Here is a 16,525-nt window from a genome sequence, read left to right as displayed (position 1 = left end):
GGTAGTAACTGATTATTTTAAGAAGCTATTTTTTGTGTCACAGGTAACAAATTGTGAACATGTCTTATCTGGAGTTCAGACTTGTACAATGGAAAATATGAACAATGAACTTATAGCAGAGTTTTGGGCTAAGGAGATAATAGATGGATTTCATGCACTATTTCATAAAAAATATTAGCATATTGTTGGAGGGGATGTAACCCAATATTGTCTTGACGTGCTGAATAGGAGAAACGATATGAATGTGATTAATCAAACCAATATAGTACTCATCCCAAAAGTAAATGAGTCGAATAATATGTCACAATTTCGACCAATTAGTTTATGAGAAAAATATAATATCGTTAATGACAATATATCGCAAAGAAAAAGAAATAGAAAAATAAAGAACACACAGATTTTACGTGGAAACCCTTTCGGGAAAAAACCACGGGCAGAGGAGAAGAAAATTCACTATGTCGAATTCGAATTAATTACAAGAGGAGTAGACTATGCCTATTTATAGGCTTGTTAACCTTATTCTAATAGGAGTGAAACTCCTTATTCTAATAATATCAAATAGATAGAGTTTAATAAGGTTTAAAAAACCTTATTCTAAAATAAAATAAAAGAAGTATAATTCTATAGGGATTTTACTTTTATTTTATTTTACCACAGTACTTAATTTAAATAATGATTTGGGTCACTTAATTCTAACAATCTCCACCTTGACACAAATTCTTAATGAACAAGTTCTTCATCGCGAACTCTCAACGAACAAGTTTCTCCACCTCTTCCATAAAACCCCTTAAGGGTTTATTTTCAACAATGAACACCAACCAAGTCTAAGCAGTGCTCAAACTTGGTTATAGGAAGTGACTTAGTTATCATATCTGTAGGATTTTCATGAGTACTAATTTTTCTCACAACAATATCACCACGAGCAATAATATCATGAACAAAATGATACCGAATATCAATGTGTTTTGTTCTCTCATGAAACATTTGATCTTTTGTAAGGAATATGGCACTCTGACTGTCACAAAATATTGTATTGATTTGAAGGTCTTCATTGAGTTCACTAAAGAGTCCCTTCAACCAAATAGCTTCTTTACAAGCCTCAATAATCGCCATGTACTCAGCTTCAGTGGTAGACAAAGTGGCTTTCCAACTGATTGCACAACCTTCGATTCTAAAGACATAACCTGTGAGAGATATTCTTCTATCGAGGTCTTCAGCAAAATCAGCATCAACATACCCAATGACTCCATCTCTAGTTCTTCCAAACTGTAAGCAAACATCGGCAGTACCTCGTAAGTATCTTAAAACCTACTGAGCTGCTTTCTAATGTTCTTTACCGGGATTCGCCATGTATCTGCTAACTGCACTAATTGCATATGATAAATCTGGACGTGAACAAACCATGGCATACATGGGAGATCCTACTGCACTAGAGTATGGAACATGTGGCATGTACTCAATCTCATCATCTGATTGTGGAGACAAAGCTGATGAAAGTTTGAAATGGGCTACTAAAAGAGTACTAACAGGCTTAGCATTCTGCATATTGAATCTGCAAAAAACTTTCTCAATATGCCCCTTCTGACTTAGGTACAATTTACTTTTTTTTCTATCTCTAAGAATCTCCATAACAAGTATCTTCTTTGCTGGTCCCAAGTCTTTCATCTCAAATTCTTCATTTAGTTGGGCTTTGACCTTTTTTATCTCTCATTTATCTTTCGCTGCTATCAACATGTCATCAACATAAAGGAGTAGATACACAAAAGAGCCATCACTGTTTTTCTTAAAGTAAACACAACTGTCAAAGCGACTTCTTTTAAAATCATGAGAAGTCATAAAGAAATCAAACCTCTTATACCACTGTCTTGGTGATTGTTTCAAACTGTAAAGGGACTTTTTTAGCAAGCAAGCATAGTCCTCTTTATCTGAGACTGTAAAACCCTCTAGTTGTTGTATGTAAATATCCTCCTCAAGTTCTCCATGGAAAAATACAGTTTTTACATCTAACTGCTCAAGCTCCAAATCATGCATGGCCACAATACCAAGCAAAGCTCGAATTGAACTATGCTTTACAACTGGAGAGAACACATCTGTGAAGTCCACTCCTGGAATTTGACTGTAACCTTTTGCAACAAGCCTTGCTTTATATCTGGGTTCTTCAACTCTTGGAGTCCCTTCTTTCTTCTTAAACACCCATTCACAACGAACAACCTTTTTACCTTTAGGAAGTTTCACAAGATCCTATGTTTGATTTTTGTGTAGTGATTCCATCTCCTCTTGCATAGCAAACATCCACTTTTCTGAGTTTTCACAACTAATCGCCTCAGAATAATTAGATGGCTCTTGATTTGCATCTATATCTTCAGCCACATTTAAAGCATAAGCAACTAGATCAGCCTTGGCATACTTCTTTGGAGGTTTAATTTCTCTTTTAGTTCTATTTTTGGCAATAGAGTATTGTGGTGAAGAAGCAACTTTATTTTGAATTTTTGTACTAGCTTTAGTAGTCGACTCTGTTGTAGATTCTAGATTAATGTGATGCTCCACCTGCTTTTGATTTTCTTTATTGGAAGAGTCTTTAAGAGATAAGTTAGGTAGCATAGCATTTTCATCAAAAACAATATCTCTGCTACTCACAACTTTTCTATTTTTAGGACACCATAACTTATACCCTTTTACACCAGCTTTATAACCAAGAAAAACACATTTAATAGATCTTGGTTCCAATTTTCCATTATTAACATGAGCATACGCAGGACAACCAAAAATCTTTAAATCAGAATAGTCAGCAGGATTACCAGACCATACCTCTTGTGGAGTCTTTTTCTCAATGGCAACGGATGGAGATCGGTTGATCAAAAAACATGCAGTAGAGGCTACTTCAGCCCAAAATGACTTTGGTAAGTTGGCATTTGACAACATACATCAAACCTTCTCCATGATCGTTTTGTTCATTCGTTTTGCAACACCGTTTTGCTGTGGAGTATGAGGAACTGTCAAGTGTCTCACGATCCCTTCTGACTTGTACAATTTGTTAAACTCATCAGAACAGAACTCTAAGCTATTGTCTGTGCGGAGGTATTTTATTTGCTTTCCCGTTTGTTTTTCAATCATGGTTTTTCTAGACTTAAATGCGAAAAACACATCACTTTTCTGCTTTAGGAAGAACGCCCACACTTTTCTAGAAAAATCATCAATAAAAGTTAGCATATAATTAGCTCCACCTCTCGAAGGCACTCTGGATGGCCCCCAGAGATCAGAATGAATATACTCCAATATTCCATTCGTGTTATGGATTCCTCTGGTGAATCGAACTCTCTTTTGCTTCCTGAAAATTCAGTGCTCATAAAACTTCAGTTTGCAAATTTCTTGCCCATCAATAAGTCCTCTTTTGCTCAATTCTGCCATACCATTCTCACTCATATGCCTTAGGTGCATATGCCAAAGTTTAGTAATATCATCATCTGACAAGGAAGAGGATGAGACAGCTGCATCACTAGTAACAGTAGAACCTTGGAAAACATATAAATTGGCAGTCTTTCTATGCCCTTTCATCACAATGAGGGAACATTTGGAAATCTTCAAAACCCCACTTTCAGCTGTGTATTTATACCCTTTTGAATCAAGAGTACTCGATGAAATTAAATTTCTCTTTACTTTTGGAACATGTCGTACGTCACTAAGTGTTCTAACGACTCCATCAAACATCTTAACTCTAATTGTTCCAACACCTTCAATTCTACATGAAACATTATTTCCCATCAAAATAATACCTTCAGACACTGTTTCGTAAGTTGTAAACCAATCCCGATTGGGAATCATATGGAAGGTGCAACCTGAATCAAGGGTCCACTCCTCACTCGCTTTAGAATTATTGACAGAAGCGACTAGAAGTTTACCATCGTTGTAGTTTTCTACAACATCAGCTTTACCGAAATTTTTTTGTTGTTTTTCACTTTGATTTGCAGCCTCCCTTTTGATTTTATTCTGTAGCTTATAGCACTCAGATTTAATGTGCCCTTTCTTCTTGTAGAAGTTACAAGTTTTACCTCTGTTTAAAGACTTCGATCTACCCTTAGATTTACTGTGAGGATTCCGTTCATGTGTCCTTCCACGATCATCATCAACATTCCAATCTTGTCTCCTACGAACAATAAGACCCTCTCCCTGAGAGTCGGTTTTAACCACAAGATGCTTCATCTTATCATACGAGGTTAAAGAATCATAAACCTCATCAACTGTGAGAGACTCGCGGCTATATAAAATCGTATCTCTAAAGGTTGAATAAGACGGAGGCAATGAACAAAGTAGAATCAACTCTAGAACTTCCTTATCATACTGAACCTCCATGGCCTCCAAGTTTGAGAGAATTTCTTTAAACACTGTTAAGTGTTCGTGTACAGATGTACCTTCCTCCAAGCGATGAGCATAAAGACGCTGCTTCATATGCAGCTTACTAGTTAGAGTTTTTGACATACATATTTGTTCCAACCTTTTCCATAATCCAGCGACGATCTTCTCCTTCATCACATCCTGCAAAATTTCATTAGACAAATGTAGATGTAACTGTGTTAATGCCTTTCGATCCTTGCGCTTTTTCTCTTCCTCCGTCAATGTTGAAGGCATCTTATCTACCCCTAGTAGGGCTTCCTCTAAGTCTATCTGTGCAAGAACTGCCTGCATCTTTATCTGCCACAACGCAAATCTGGTGTTGCAATCTAACAGCGAAATTTCGTACTTTAAAGACGTTATTACCGTGATTTGAGATGAATAACCCAAAAGCTCTGATACCAATTTAAGAAAAATATAATATCGGTAATGATAATATATTGCAAAGAAAAAGAAATAGAAAAATAAAGAACACATATGTTACGTGAAAACCCTTTCGGGAAAAAACCACGGGCAGAGGAGAAGAAAATTCACTATGTCGAATTCAAATTAATTACAAGAGGAGTAGACTATGCCTATTTATAGGCTTGTTAACCTTATTCTAATAGGAGTGAAACTCCTTATTCTAATGATATCAAATAGATGGAGTTTAATAAGGTTTAAAAAACCTTATTCTAAAATAAAATAAAAGAAGTATAATTTTATAAGGATTTTACTTTTATTTTATTTTACCACAGTATTTAATTTAAATAAGGATTTGGGTCACTTAATTCTAACAATTTATATGTGGTTTATAAGATAATATCAAAGTTTGTGGTCAATAGATTCATGAATATGCTAAAATGGTATATTAATGAAGCACAAGCTACTTTTGTTCCGTGAAAACAAATCACATATAATGCTCTCATCACTTATGAAATGTTACATTCGCATACTCTGGCGGATGAAGGAAGGCACTTTTAGTCTCCTAGGTACTGGATAGAAGAGGCATTGGCGAGGAAGGAAGATGAAGTCGATTGGGATCGAAGAGGATTGTTAGGAAGGGTTTGAAAAAAGAGGATTGGCTGAGATTAGAGGAAATGGGATTTTGGGACTCCTATGAACTCAGATCTACAAGGATCTCTTGTATTTACACAATAATTTGTTATTTTAATTGAAAGAGTAAGAGAGATTTTTGACAAGTCTTTGACTGATGAATGAGTTATACAAGAAGATATGAACAATAAGGTTGCATCTTTTTAGGTAGTGTCGTTTATTTTGATTAATTTTGGTTGTGCTTAGGGTTTTCTAGTTTGGTTTTTGTTTTTGGTTTATTTTTGTTTCTTGTTTTGGCTTTTCATTTTTCATTTTCTTTGATGATGGGTTGGCATTGTTTGTGATGGCCAATAGAGATGTGGCAATTGTAAGACATGCAACTATGAGCTTCTTTGATCAATGAAATTAATCCGTTTCTATGTTAAAAAAAATTTCAAATATGAGTTCTCTTTAAAAATGCAATATGCCTTACTCGTAGTCAACACTTGTGAGTAAGATTCAACCCATTTTTTTTTGCTTTAAATCTTGCATCATAACTTAATTATTCTTTTTTTTTTGCTTTACTATTTGAAAAGTCTTTAAAACTAATTTAATTTTGTTAAATAAGCCCCTATACTTTTATTGTACCTAAATAAACCACTACCATTTGATTTGTGCTTAATTTTGCCCTTATTTTAAATGAAATATTGATTTATGTTAAAGAGATTATTTAGGTATAAATCAAAGGTTAAGAGTTTATTTGGATAAAAAAAAATAAAATAAAGGTTTATTTGGTACAAATTAAAGCTTAAGTACTTAGGTAGTAGGAGGTTCGCTCTTCGTTCATGGGAATGAAACACATTTTATGGTCAATTGTTTATGTTGGGGATAAACCCGATTAAACAAAAAACAAGTAAAATAACAAAGAAATTGCAAAGATCGAACACAAATATTTTATGTGGAAAAAGCCCTCCGAAGAGGATTAAAAATCACGGGGAGAGATAATTTCACTAAAATGACAAAAACGAAGAGCACAAAAGATAGAGATAAAACTAAACCCCGAAACTTGAAATAAGAACCCTTAAAACGTAAACACACAATTCTCTAAAAGCTAATACTTTAATGTGTAATGGTTTATTTTTCTAGGGTGAAAAAATGACCTATTTATAGGCTATATTTGTAGGTCAAATAATATTAAAATAACCTACACTAATTAGAGTTGTGGGAAACTACTATTAAAAAAACTTACACTAATTAGAGTTTAAATGGAAAACTAAAAATAAAGTTTAACTAGGAGAAGGCATAACTCCACAAATCTCCACATTGACCGTATTTCCACAACACCTTCTTTGCTAAAGCCCGTCACGGGCTTATCTCAAACTATGCAGGATATTAATTGAGTCGAAGTTGTGCTTAGAAGCTGGAAGACTTTTAGCCTTCGACTTGTGCACTGCCAAATCAAAATGGAACCGAGTCTGATTTTCACGAACACATTGCCCTATCTTTTCAAAACCTGCATCCAAAATAGAACCACTCTTATACGAAATAGTCATACCTTTTTCCCTCTTATGACCAAGTTGTCTCTACTTCAAACGAGTCAACTTCAAGTCCTTAACAGACGAGGGATGTCCTGTTTCACCAGTAATCGTTGATCCTTTCAGAACATAAAGACTGGCAATCTTTTTTCCTTTCATCAAAATGAGAGCCCTACAGGATACATTAATGTCGCTTGACTCGATGTTAATTCTACAACCCTTCGAGTCTAAAGTTCTCGAGATGAGATTTTTCTTTAAGTCAGACACATGACTAACATCTGACAGTGTCCTAATTGTCTCGTCGTGTATCCTAATCTGAACAGTACCAATACCTGTTACCTTACTGGTTGAACCATTCCTCATGCGCACAATTCCACCTTCAACTGAACTGTATGTAAGGAATACTAGTCCCTATTGAGACACATGTGGAAAGAACACCCCGAATCCATGACCAACAAGAAATCATCACCCTTGTCATTGGTCAAATTAGCACCAGTTAAATCTTTCTCGTTGCTCTTAGCAACCCTTTGTAACAATCTGCCTTGACGTGACCTAACTTCTTACAATAACATCTCTTATCTCGCTTTCTCGATGCTACCAAATCTGATGCTTACCTATTCAACTTGCTATTCGAACCAAATTCATTGTCGAGTTTGTATTTGCTCAACAGATGACCCTTAACATCCTCGAACGAGAGTTATCATTGCCATAAATTAGGGTTTCCTTGAAAGATTTGTATAAAAGGGATAAAAAGTACAATAATAGCATAGCCTGATCTTCATCGTCAATCTGAACCTCAACATTTTTTTAAATTATTCAAAAGAGTAATAAATTGATTGATGTGACCTCTAAGGTGTTCACTTTTGTCCATGTGGAATGTGTATAGACGTTGTTTCAGCACCAATCAATTGGCCAGAGACTTTGTCACATAAAGGGTTTCTAACCTTTTTCTATAAGATGAATGCCATTTTCTTGATTAAAACCTCATGCAACACATTATTTGTTAGACATAATTAAATCGTGGATAGAGCCTTTTTATCTAACATATCTCATTCTGATTTATCCATGTCTGTAGGCTTCTTCTCTGTAAACAAAACCCAAAATAAAAACCCTCAAAATGTAAACAAAAAATCTCTAAAAGCTTGTAAAAGCTAATACCTAAATGTGTAATGATTTATTTTTCTAGTGTGAAAAAAGGGTCTATTTATAGGCTAAATTTGTAGGTCAAATAATATTAAAATAACCTACACCAATAAGAGTTTAAGTAGGAAACTAATATTAAAATAACTTACACTAATAAGAGTTTAAGTGAGAAACTAAAAACAGAGTTTACCTGAGAAAAGAAAAGCCAAAAAATACGAGGCATAAGTATTGTTTTTACATAAAACAGCAAAGCTCAAGGGCTTTCTCAATATTGTAGCCTTTTTTCCCTTTTATCTAGGTCCACTCTTGTTTTTAGCTTTGAATTATATTTGGAATTCTATTCATATTGTGTTGGTATATTTCATGTCACAGTCAGTTTTTAATTTAATTTAGCTTTATAACATTTTTCGACAAATTAATAATTTGGAATATAAACATTTTGGTATGTCCTTTTATTCAAGTTATGTAATTTCGAGTCCAAAAAAGAAAAGAAAGAAAACAACAAAAAGTTGGGAGGAAGAAATGTAGGCATGGTAGACAAAAGAAGTGGGTCATGGGATTTTTGCCCCACCAAAAAAGCTGAAGTATCCATGTTGATACATGCTGTTGCTATCCTTTGCCGACCAAAAAACAAAAGGAATAAAGTAAATTAAAACCAACACATGATTTAAACACTTAAATTCTCTTATATTTCTTTTTTATTTAATAATTATAGGATTTTCGTATTTAAATTTTAATGATAAATAAAAACACAAAATACTGATAATTGGAAAACAAGTGAGTTAGTGTTACCTTTATAAAATTACGAATGGTCAGATGTAGTGTAGGTTCTGATTATATTTGTTCTATTTGACACGGTGTCTAGAATTACCCATAGCCCATTCAATAATACTCAAACCAGTCAAACTAAGACTCAATAAAAAATTTAATAACTATTTTTAAATAATAGTATTTATTGAAATCATTTTAAGATATATTTCGCCCAAAAACATAGACTTATTATCTCTTTTTTTCTTCTTCTTATTTACAGTCCAACTTATGGATGAACTGATCCATAAAGAAATGAATAATTTAAGGCAAATTGAGTCTACTTTAAGGAATGTAAGATTGTTGAAAAAAAACAACTTATTTTTAAGACCCAAACATGTTGCTAACTTTGAGGAGAAATAGTTTTTTTAAGTAAGGAAATAGTTCATTTAACATAAATAAATAATTAAAATAGTCTTAAAAACTTGTATGATATGAATTACTATTCATTAACTAAATGTTTTTATTTAAATTTAAATATAAAAAATTTACATTTTAAATATATTTTGACCAATCGAGAGTGTTATTCAATCTAATTCATGAAGATATTTATATAATAAAAAAAATGATTAGAAGAATGCTATCATCACATTATGTTACACATGACACACATGGAGAATCCCAAATAAACTTGAAAACTCATGTGTAAATATGTGATCATTTAAACTCAATTCTAATAATAAACAAAACCAAAGCTAATCTTTCCAAAATTAAAATAAAGATGGAAAATTTTGGGAAAATGGGTAATAAGAGATAAGAACAAAAAGAAATGGTATATACATATAGTATCGGTATATTAAAAAAAATGTGGAGATAGTTGTATATGTGGTGTCGGGTTCATATTACTTTTTCATGTTGTATATGGTAAATGGTATTAATAGGGAGTGAAGAAGTAGTGAGGTTGGGCCATGCAGGGAATGTGGTGAACACGGTGTACAATTCATGCTGCTTCACTGTCTCACCTTTGTTTCACATGCAATCACCTCTTTGGAAGCTACAATCCAAAACCTCTTCACTGCCATGTGCCTTGCCCTACCCCTCCATGTGCTTTTCTTTCACCCAATGGAGCTTTTGTTGGCCCATATCACCTTCACATGCACCCTCTGGGGAAGCCAACAATGCCATTAAACCCTAATAATCCAAACTACCTCTTAACCCCCGCTTGTTTTCACTCTTTTGCCCTCTACTTTTTCTTTTCTATTTAGCGGTGAGAATGTGTTATAAATGGATTGAGTGTAACATCGAGTTCTCTTCTTTATTGTTAAGGGACTTCAGTTGGACAAATTATATTAGTAATTATCTTGTGGACTCCAATATTTGATATTTTGATTGGACATTATCCTTATAAGCAATAATCACCTAAGTTTATCCTCTTTTCACATCTCTACATTGGTCCATTCTTGTCTACTAAGGGTGGATTTAGATGAACGATTGGGTGCGGTGCAATGCATTTAGCTTACCTTTTGTTTCATGTTACAGTATCGTTACAGTATCTAATCTCGCTGTCACCGCTATTTTTACACTAACCGCAGGTAAACGCACCGTCTATCAAAACTTACCCTAAATTATCAATTAGCGTGCGTTTACAAGTTTACTAAATTTATTTTTAATATACTTGTTATAAACTAAATAATTAAGAGAATCTATACATTTACATAATATAATATCCGAACCATTGATCTCAAATCTCATTGACAAGTATTATTTGAGTTATAAAATCGTAATTAACATTAAATTTAGTGAAAATGCTTATTATTTGAAGATATAAGGGTATTCTGGGAAAGAAAAAGAAGGATAGAATGTTGGTGTATATGGCGTTACAGATAGGCAGGCTTTAAGGGTGGTGGCAGAGAGGAGCAGTGGCGTAGCCTCCGTTCCTGACTTGTTGGGCTTGCAAGTTGTGCTTTGGCCTTTCATCACCCAATCATTACACTTATGTCACAGGCTAAAGTACAAAGTTCGTGACCATGGTACAAAATGCGCCTCATGAAGGTTGGTTGATTAGATAGGGAACATTTAGCTCACGAAAACTGGCCCGATTCTAAAAGAATTCTAAAGGAATCCTCACTTTTGGGTGTAAAGGCTACTTTAGGCGAGTCTGGAGCGAACAGATTGCCTAAGGCCGCACGGATCGCGAGATAAAAGATCTAGCCCCGTGACACTTAAATGTACCTTTTACTGTATATCTTCTAAATAATTTATGAAACAAATAAAACATGAAAAAATTAATAAAATTTTGGTTCAAATGATCAAATTAAAAGTTTAGAAATTTTAATGTTCTAGATTTGAGTTCTACCATATATCATTTCATTTTTAGATATATTTTGAGTACAATTTGTTTTTTTATAGATTTATATAAAATGATAAAATCAAAAAAATTATTGCTTTAAAAGGAATTTTTTTAAATATTTTTAATTGAGTTGTCACCCGATTAATTTATAACATCAATTTAATTAAATATTTCGATATAAATAAGAAAAAAACATGTTAATCAATAATGAAGTTTAGAATAGATTAATGAAAAATTCTAAATTGGAGAAGTATATATGGTTAATCTTATTTTATTTTTGGTAAAATTTGTGCAAAATTTCAATTTATATAGTAAAAATGGAGTTTATATCCACTTTAGGTTGTTTTCTTAAAATAAATATAAAATAAATAAATGAGATATATAATGGTTTTTTTAATATAAATGATGATATATATGCTCATGAATTTGTACTGTTTTTCATATTATATAATATTCTTTTGGTAACATATTATATATTGTATATTTATCTTATAGTTAATTATATTTTATATCATATTATTTTTATGCCACATCGTGTCATTTGGCGTTTTATTTTTTTTATTTAAGAATTAGAGAGAAGTTATGGATAGTTTAAATATTGTATAAAGAATTATATTAATATATTTTTTTGGCTCGCTTACTTATAAAAGTATTGTGTTGTGTGGCATGATAGTTTAGATTCAATTCCTAACAACCTACTCGTCTCAATTATTGAAAATTACTTTTAATAAAAACAATAATTAAAAATATTAAACTAAATGCTTTTTAATTTTGACAATTCAAATGAATAAATTAAAATTAATTATGCATTTAGCTAAGTAAAAAATTAAAGGATAAACTACACCAAATGTTACTAAACTATTAGAAAGTTTATGTTCTGGTCACTTAACTTTTAAAAATTAAAAATAGAATTGAACTATTCGAAAGTTTTTATTTAAGTCATTGGGCTATTACTTTAAAAAAAAATTCAACTAGCGAGCTTCAAACGACGATTCAACGACCAGTATAGTGATCAATACCTATCATTGCGTAGAAGAATATACCTTAGATCCAAATTCATCTAACGACTAGTATCAAAGATTAGAGAAGAAAGTTGTTTAGATTTTAGTTCACAGATTTGTGATGTAAAAGTTGTTTCATAAAAAAGAACTAAACTGTAAAAGAGAAGAAGAATGAGAGTTTTCAATTAGTGCATGTAGTGCAAATAGAGAAGGCCATATAGCAATGGTTTTAAAAGCTCTGTGGCTTCAATGAAAATTTTCGAATTATTCAATGACCATTTTGTAACCTTTTGAAGCTAAGTGGCTAAAACAGAAACTTACTAATAGTTTAGTGACCTTGGAGTAGTTTACCCCAAATTAAATCCATTTTAAAAGAATACTACAATGGCATATCCGTAAAATATCATAAAACGGGTGGCAAATTCTTAACTTTCCCTTACAAAAACCCGTTACCACTTACAAGCTCTCTGTATTCTATCGCAAGAAAAAAAAAATTCTTACCATTTTCTTCTTCCTTTCTCTCGAAACAAAAAACTTCCCTCCTCCACCAAGCAAAAAAAGGAAAAAAAATGAGGATCCAAAAACATTTCAAAAACCCAATGAAGAAATCGGAAAGAAAATCATCAACAATGAGAAGTAGAACAAGAAAAGTGGCTAGGAAACGAGTTGTGTGCAGCAGTAAGAGAAGAAGGATTTGCAGCAAGTCTTGTTCTAAGTCGAAGGAGGTAATTTCCGAGAAGCTCGCAGCTTTGAAGAGTTTAATTCCTGGTAATAATGTCAGAAACGGAAGTAATGGGATAGTTAAAGTAGAACAGCTGTTCCAAGAAACTGCAGATTACATCATTGTGTTGAAGACCCAAGCTGTTTTTCTGCAAAAGCTTATTGATTTTTATGATCATGGTGATGAAGGGTCTAATAATGAAATGCAGCGCCAAATTGTTCAACAACATCAATCATAGTCATTAAATAATCGTTCAAGTTTTTTTTTTTTTGAACTCTTGGGATATTTTCATTTTCATGCAAGAAGGAAGACAAGATCTTTTGTTACTTGTTTGGTGAAGGAGAAAATGACGGAAAATGAAAAAGAAAAAAGAAAAGAAAGGGTTTTGGAAATCTATATATATTATAAGCATAGAAAATTTTCTATTATTTTCTATTTATTTCTTTGGCATGTATAGACATAGATTAAATAAATATAAGCAAAAAAAAATTCCATTTGGTTTAAGGTATAGAATTGTATGAAATAGTGACGCCATGTTATTTGTATTATTTTTTCAATAATTTTATGTCACATTAATATTTTTATTTTGAAAAAATTTAAATCCAAATTAAAATTTTGAAATTCAGAATGAAATTATTGAAACTGTGATTCCATGTCATCTCTATCCATTTTTAATAATATTCAACTTTTTTTCTCTTGAAAAAATTTAAAATCCAACTAAAAATATTAAATTACAGCTTCATATAATTCTTACTTATGCAAATAAAAGTAAGATATAAATAAATAAAAATTAATGTCGAAAGTATAATGCGTACTTGTAGGATTCAGCCTAAACACTTGAGACTGGGCTTTAATTTTTGCCTTTATTTCATTTCATAGTGATAATTAAGAAAAAAAAGTAAATAAATGAAGTGAGAAATGGAAAATATAAGAAAGTGGACCCATTGTGAGGGCATGCTCAGTCAGTTATTCTTTGTGAGCTATGAATTGTGAAGAAAGTGACTTGTTAAGAAACCCACGTGCAAAAGCCATTTTTTTTGGGGGGGAAGAAAGCTTCAAGCTTGGCCCTTTTTCTATCAAATCCCTCCCCTTCATTTTTTTTCACATGGGATGGTGATCTTTGCCTCGGCTAAATTTGGCAATTATGCCAATTTTTTTTTATTTAGTCTTTTAGATGGCTTTATTTTAAAAATTTAAGGAAATAGACCAATTTTGGAGGGAGTGTGTAAAAATGTACCGAATTGAACGTGCTTTCCACTAACGGTCATTTTATTGAACATTGGTAACGGTAAAATTTTTGAAGCGTCCCAACGGAATTTTTTTTTTCTATAAATACTAAGCTATTTTTCATTCTTTTCATTCAAATCTAACTCTCTCTATTCTATCAAATTTTGTTTTAAATTTTTTGATACGCATGTCTAAAAATATTATAATTTTATTTAATTATTTTGTATATTATTCGTTTCGATTAAATTTTCATGAATGACAACCTCTCTGATTCGTTTCGACGACAAACACATTTCTGCTGCTTAAGCAATAGTGATAAGACGAAATTTTAAATTTCGTTATTTTCATTTAAGTGAAATTTAAAGTATTCTAGTTTTTAAAATATTTTAAATTAAATTTTTTTGTCGATATAAATAGGCAGATGATTGTGCTTTGGAGGGGTTCATACATAACTTGTCAAAGAGCCCAAATATCAAAATTCGTGATTTCTTGCAAGACATAGGATTCTTGCATGTGTCTCGTATGTCTGGGGGGTACAAACTCAATCCTATAGTCATCAGCGTGTTGGTGGAAAGATGAAGGCCTGAGACACACATTTTCCATCTTCCATGCAGTGAGTGTATAATCACAATCGAGGGCATAGCTTTACAACTCAGTTTATTGGTGGATGGGCCAGTCGTCACAGGGTCAACGGTCGTTCCCAGTAAATAGGACTTTTGTGAGGCATTTTTGGGGGAAGGTGTCGAATAAGTTTTATGGTGGCTAGATAAATATGAAGTGATTATAAACCAATTTCAAATATCTTCCTCCGAACACGCCAAATATTATCAAAGAGCAATACGCTTGAGCATTCATCCTGAGGTTAATCTGGGGCATTTTAATGCCCAATAAATCTGTTGGAAAAACAGGTTTGGAAAAATAGGTTTAGAAAATGCAGTGAAAAATAAATTTAGGGAAAAATTAGAGTTTTAAAAATTTTTCAAAAATAATATCTTGGTTGTGATATATAAAATAATAAACACTTAATCAAAATTGTACCTTTTCAATTCATCTAGGATTAGCATTTTGACTGAGTAGTCTTCTCCACTATCCTCAAGCTCACGTCTGTCGAGTATGGGTTTGCTTTGAATTAAAAAAATTTTCACAAAAATTACCAGTGGGGTAATTTTACAATTTCTCTAAACTTTTGGGTCAAATTGTAAATTAGAAAAATATCTCTATAATTTTTTTGAAATAATCTCTTCAAAGAATTTTCTCTCTACAACTTTCTCTTGAATTCAAGTGTGTGTAAATAATAACCCAATGCTTTCTTTATATATGGAGAGTTTAGAGAGTTCAACTATGATTAAACTTAATCACTTTAATATTCAATTTAATATAATATTTATTAAGATAAATATTATATTAATTTAATAATAAATCTTATTAAAATAATAGAATGTTTATCTTGTAGATAAACATTAAATTTAATTTAATATTAAAATATTAAAATAATATTATTTTTGGAATAATTAATCTAAAATCAAATTCTTTAGTAGAGTCCTAATAGGAGTGTAACTCTTCCACTACTCAATCACCAACGACCAACTGCCGCCGGTCATCGGGACACCACCGTTGCAACCATCGGCATTGCCGTGTCCGATGATGCAGTTGTGACACCCTTACGACACCTAGAGCCGGTTCGATTCGGGTCAATGACGACCCGAACGGTCCGATCTAGCCACCAATTAGATCGTTGGCCTGGTTTTACATACCGGGCCCGGTTCGACTAGTTTTTGGGTCTTGGTCCTGGTTTTGGGCAACCGGGCTCAATTTACGATATCAGGTCCAATTTTGAAGTTCAATTACCCATTGGGTCAATTGTCTGACTTGAAAATTAATATTCAGAAATATCTTTTTAATTTTAATTTATTTGATTAATTTAATTTTATTTGTCAAATTTAATTTTTCCAAAAATCACTTAAATTTTCCAAATTAATTTTTCAAGAAAATTTTTTAATCAAATTCTCTAGTTGAACAATTCTCACTACTACCTAATTTAATTTCACATCGAATAAATCGGCTCAATTAAATTATTCCCAAAGTCGTAGAATTTTCTTCTGATTCGAATGCAGTCCGATTGAGCTTTTGTTGAGCTAGCGGATGAACCAATCTGACATATATAATTAGGCTTTAATGATTACAATTATGTCTTCTAATAATTCGCAATTGCTTAATCATAGAGTCAGTTCACAAGAAGTACCATGATTGAAAACTCCTTATTGTATACTATTTACGAAAGTAATTCATCCACTGCTTTGTCCAATGACCTCATCATGCGTGTGCTACCCTTATATGATATCATTGATTCCTTTGAGTTAAATCTGTCCACTCAATACAATCCTATTTTATTAAATCT

The 16,525-nt window shown here is 32.3% G+C and overlaps 1 protein-coding gene across 1 annotated transcript; it reads left to right on the top strand.

The window, feature by feature from the left end:
• Positions 1-12,633: 12,633 nt before the first annotated feature.
• LOC107934338 (uncharacterized) lies at positions 12,634-13,328 on the top strand. The gene has a single exon (XM_016866743.2). The coding sequence runs from the start codon at positions 12,749-12,751 to the stop codon at positions 13,136-13,138; it is 390 nt and encodes a 129-aa protein (XP_016722232.1). The 5' UTR covers positions 12,634-12,748; the 3' UTR covers positions 13,139-13,328.
• The last annotated feature ends 3,197 nt before the right edge of the window (positions 13,329-16,525 follow it).

This window comes from Gossypium hirsutum, chromosome D04 (genome assembly GCF_007990345.1).
Source record: "Gossypium hirsutum isolate 1008001.06 chromosome D04, Gossypium_hirsutum_v2.1, whole genome shotgun sequence".
In the NCBI taxonomy this organism is placed as follows: domain Eukaryota; kingdom Viridiplantae; phylum Streptophyta; class Magnoliopsida; order Malvales; family Malvaceae; genus Gossypium; species Gossypium hirsutum.
The sequence above is the reverse complement of the archived record's forward strand: the minus strand, read 5'-3'. Positions and strand labels throughout refer to the sequence as shown.

Excerpts from the sequence above, each read along its gene's own strand:
- LOC107934338 (XM_016866743.2), top strand. The coding sequence starts at position 12,749 with ATGAGGATCCAAAAACATTTCAAAAACCCAATGAAGAAATCGGAAAGA.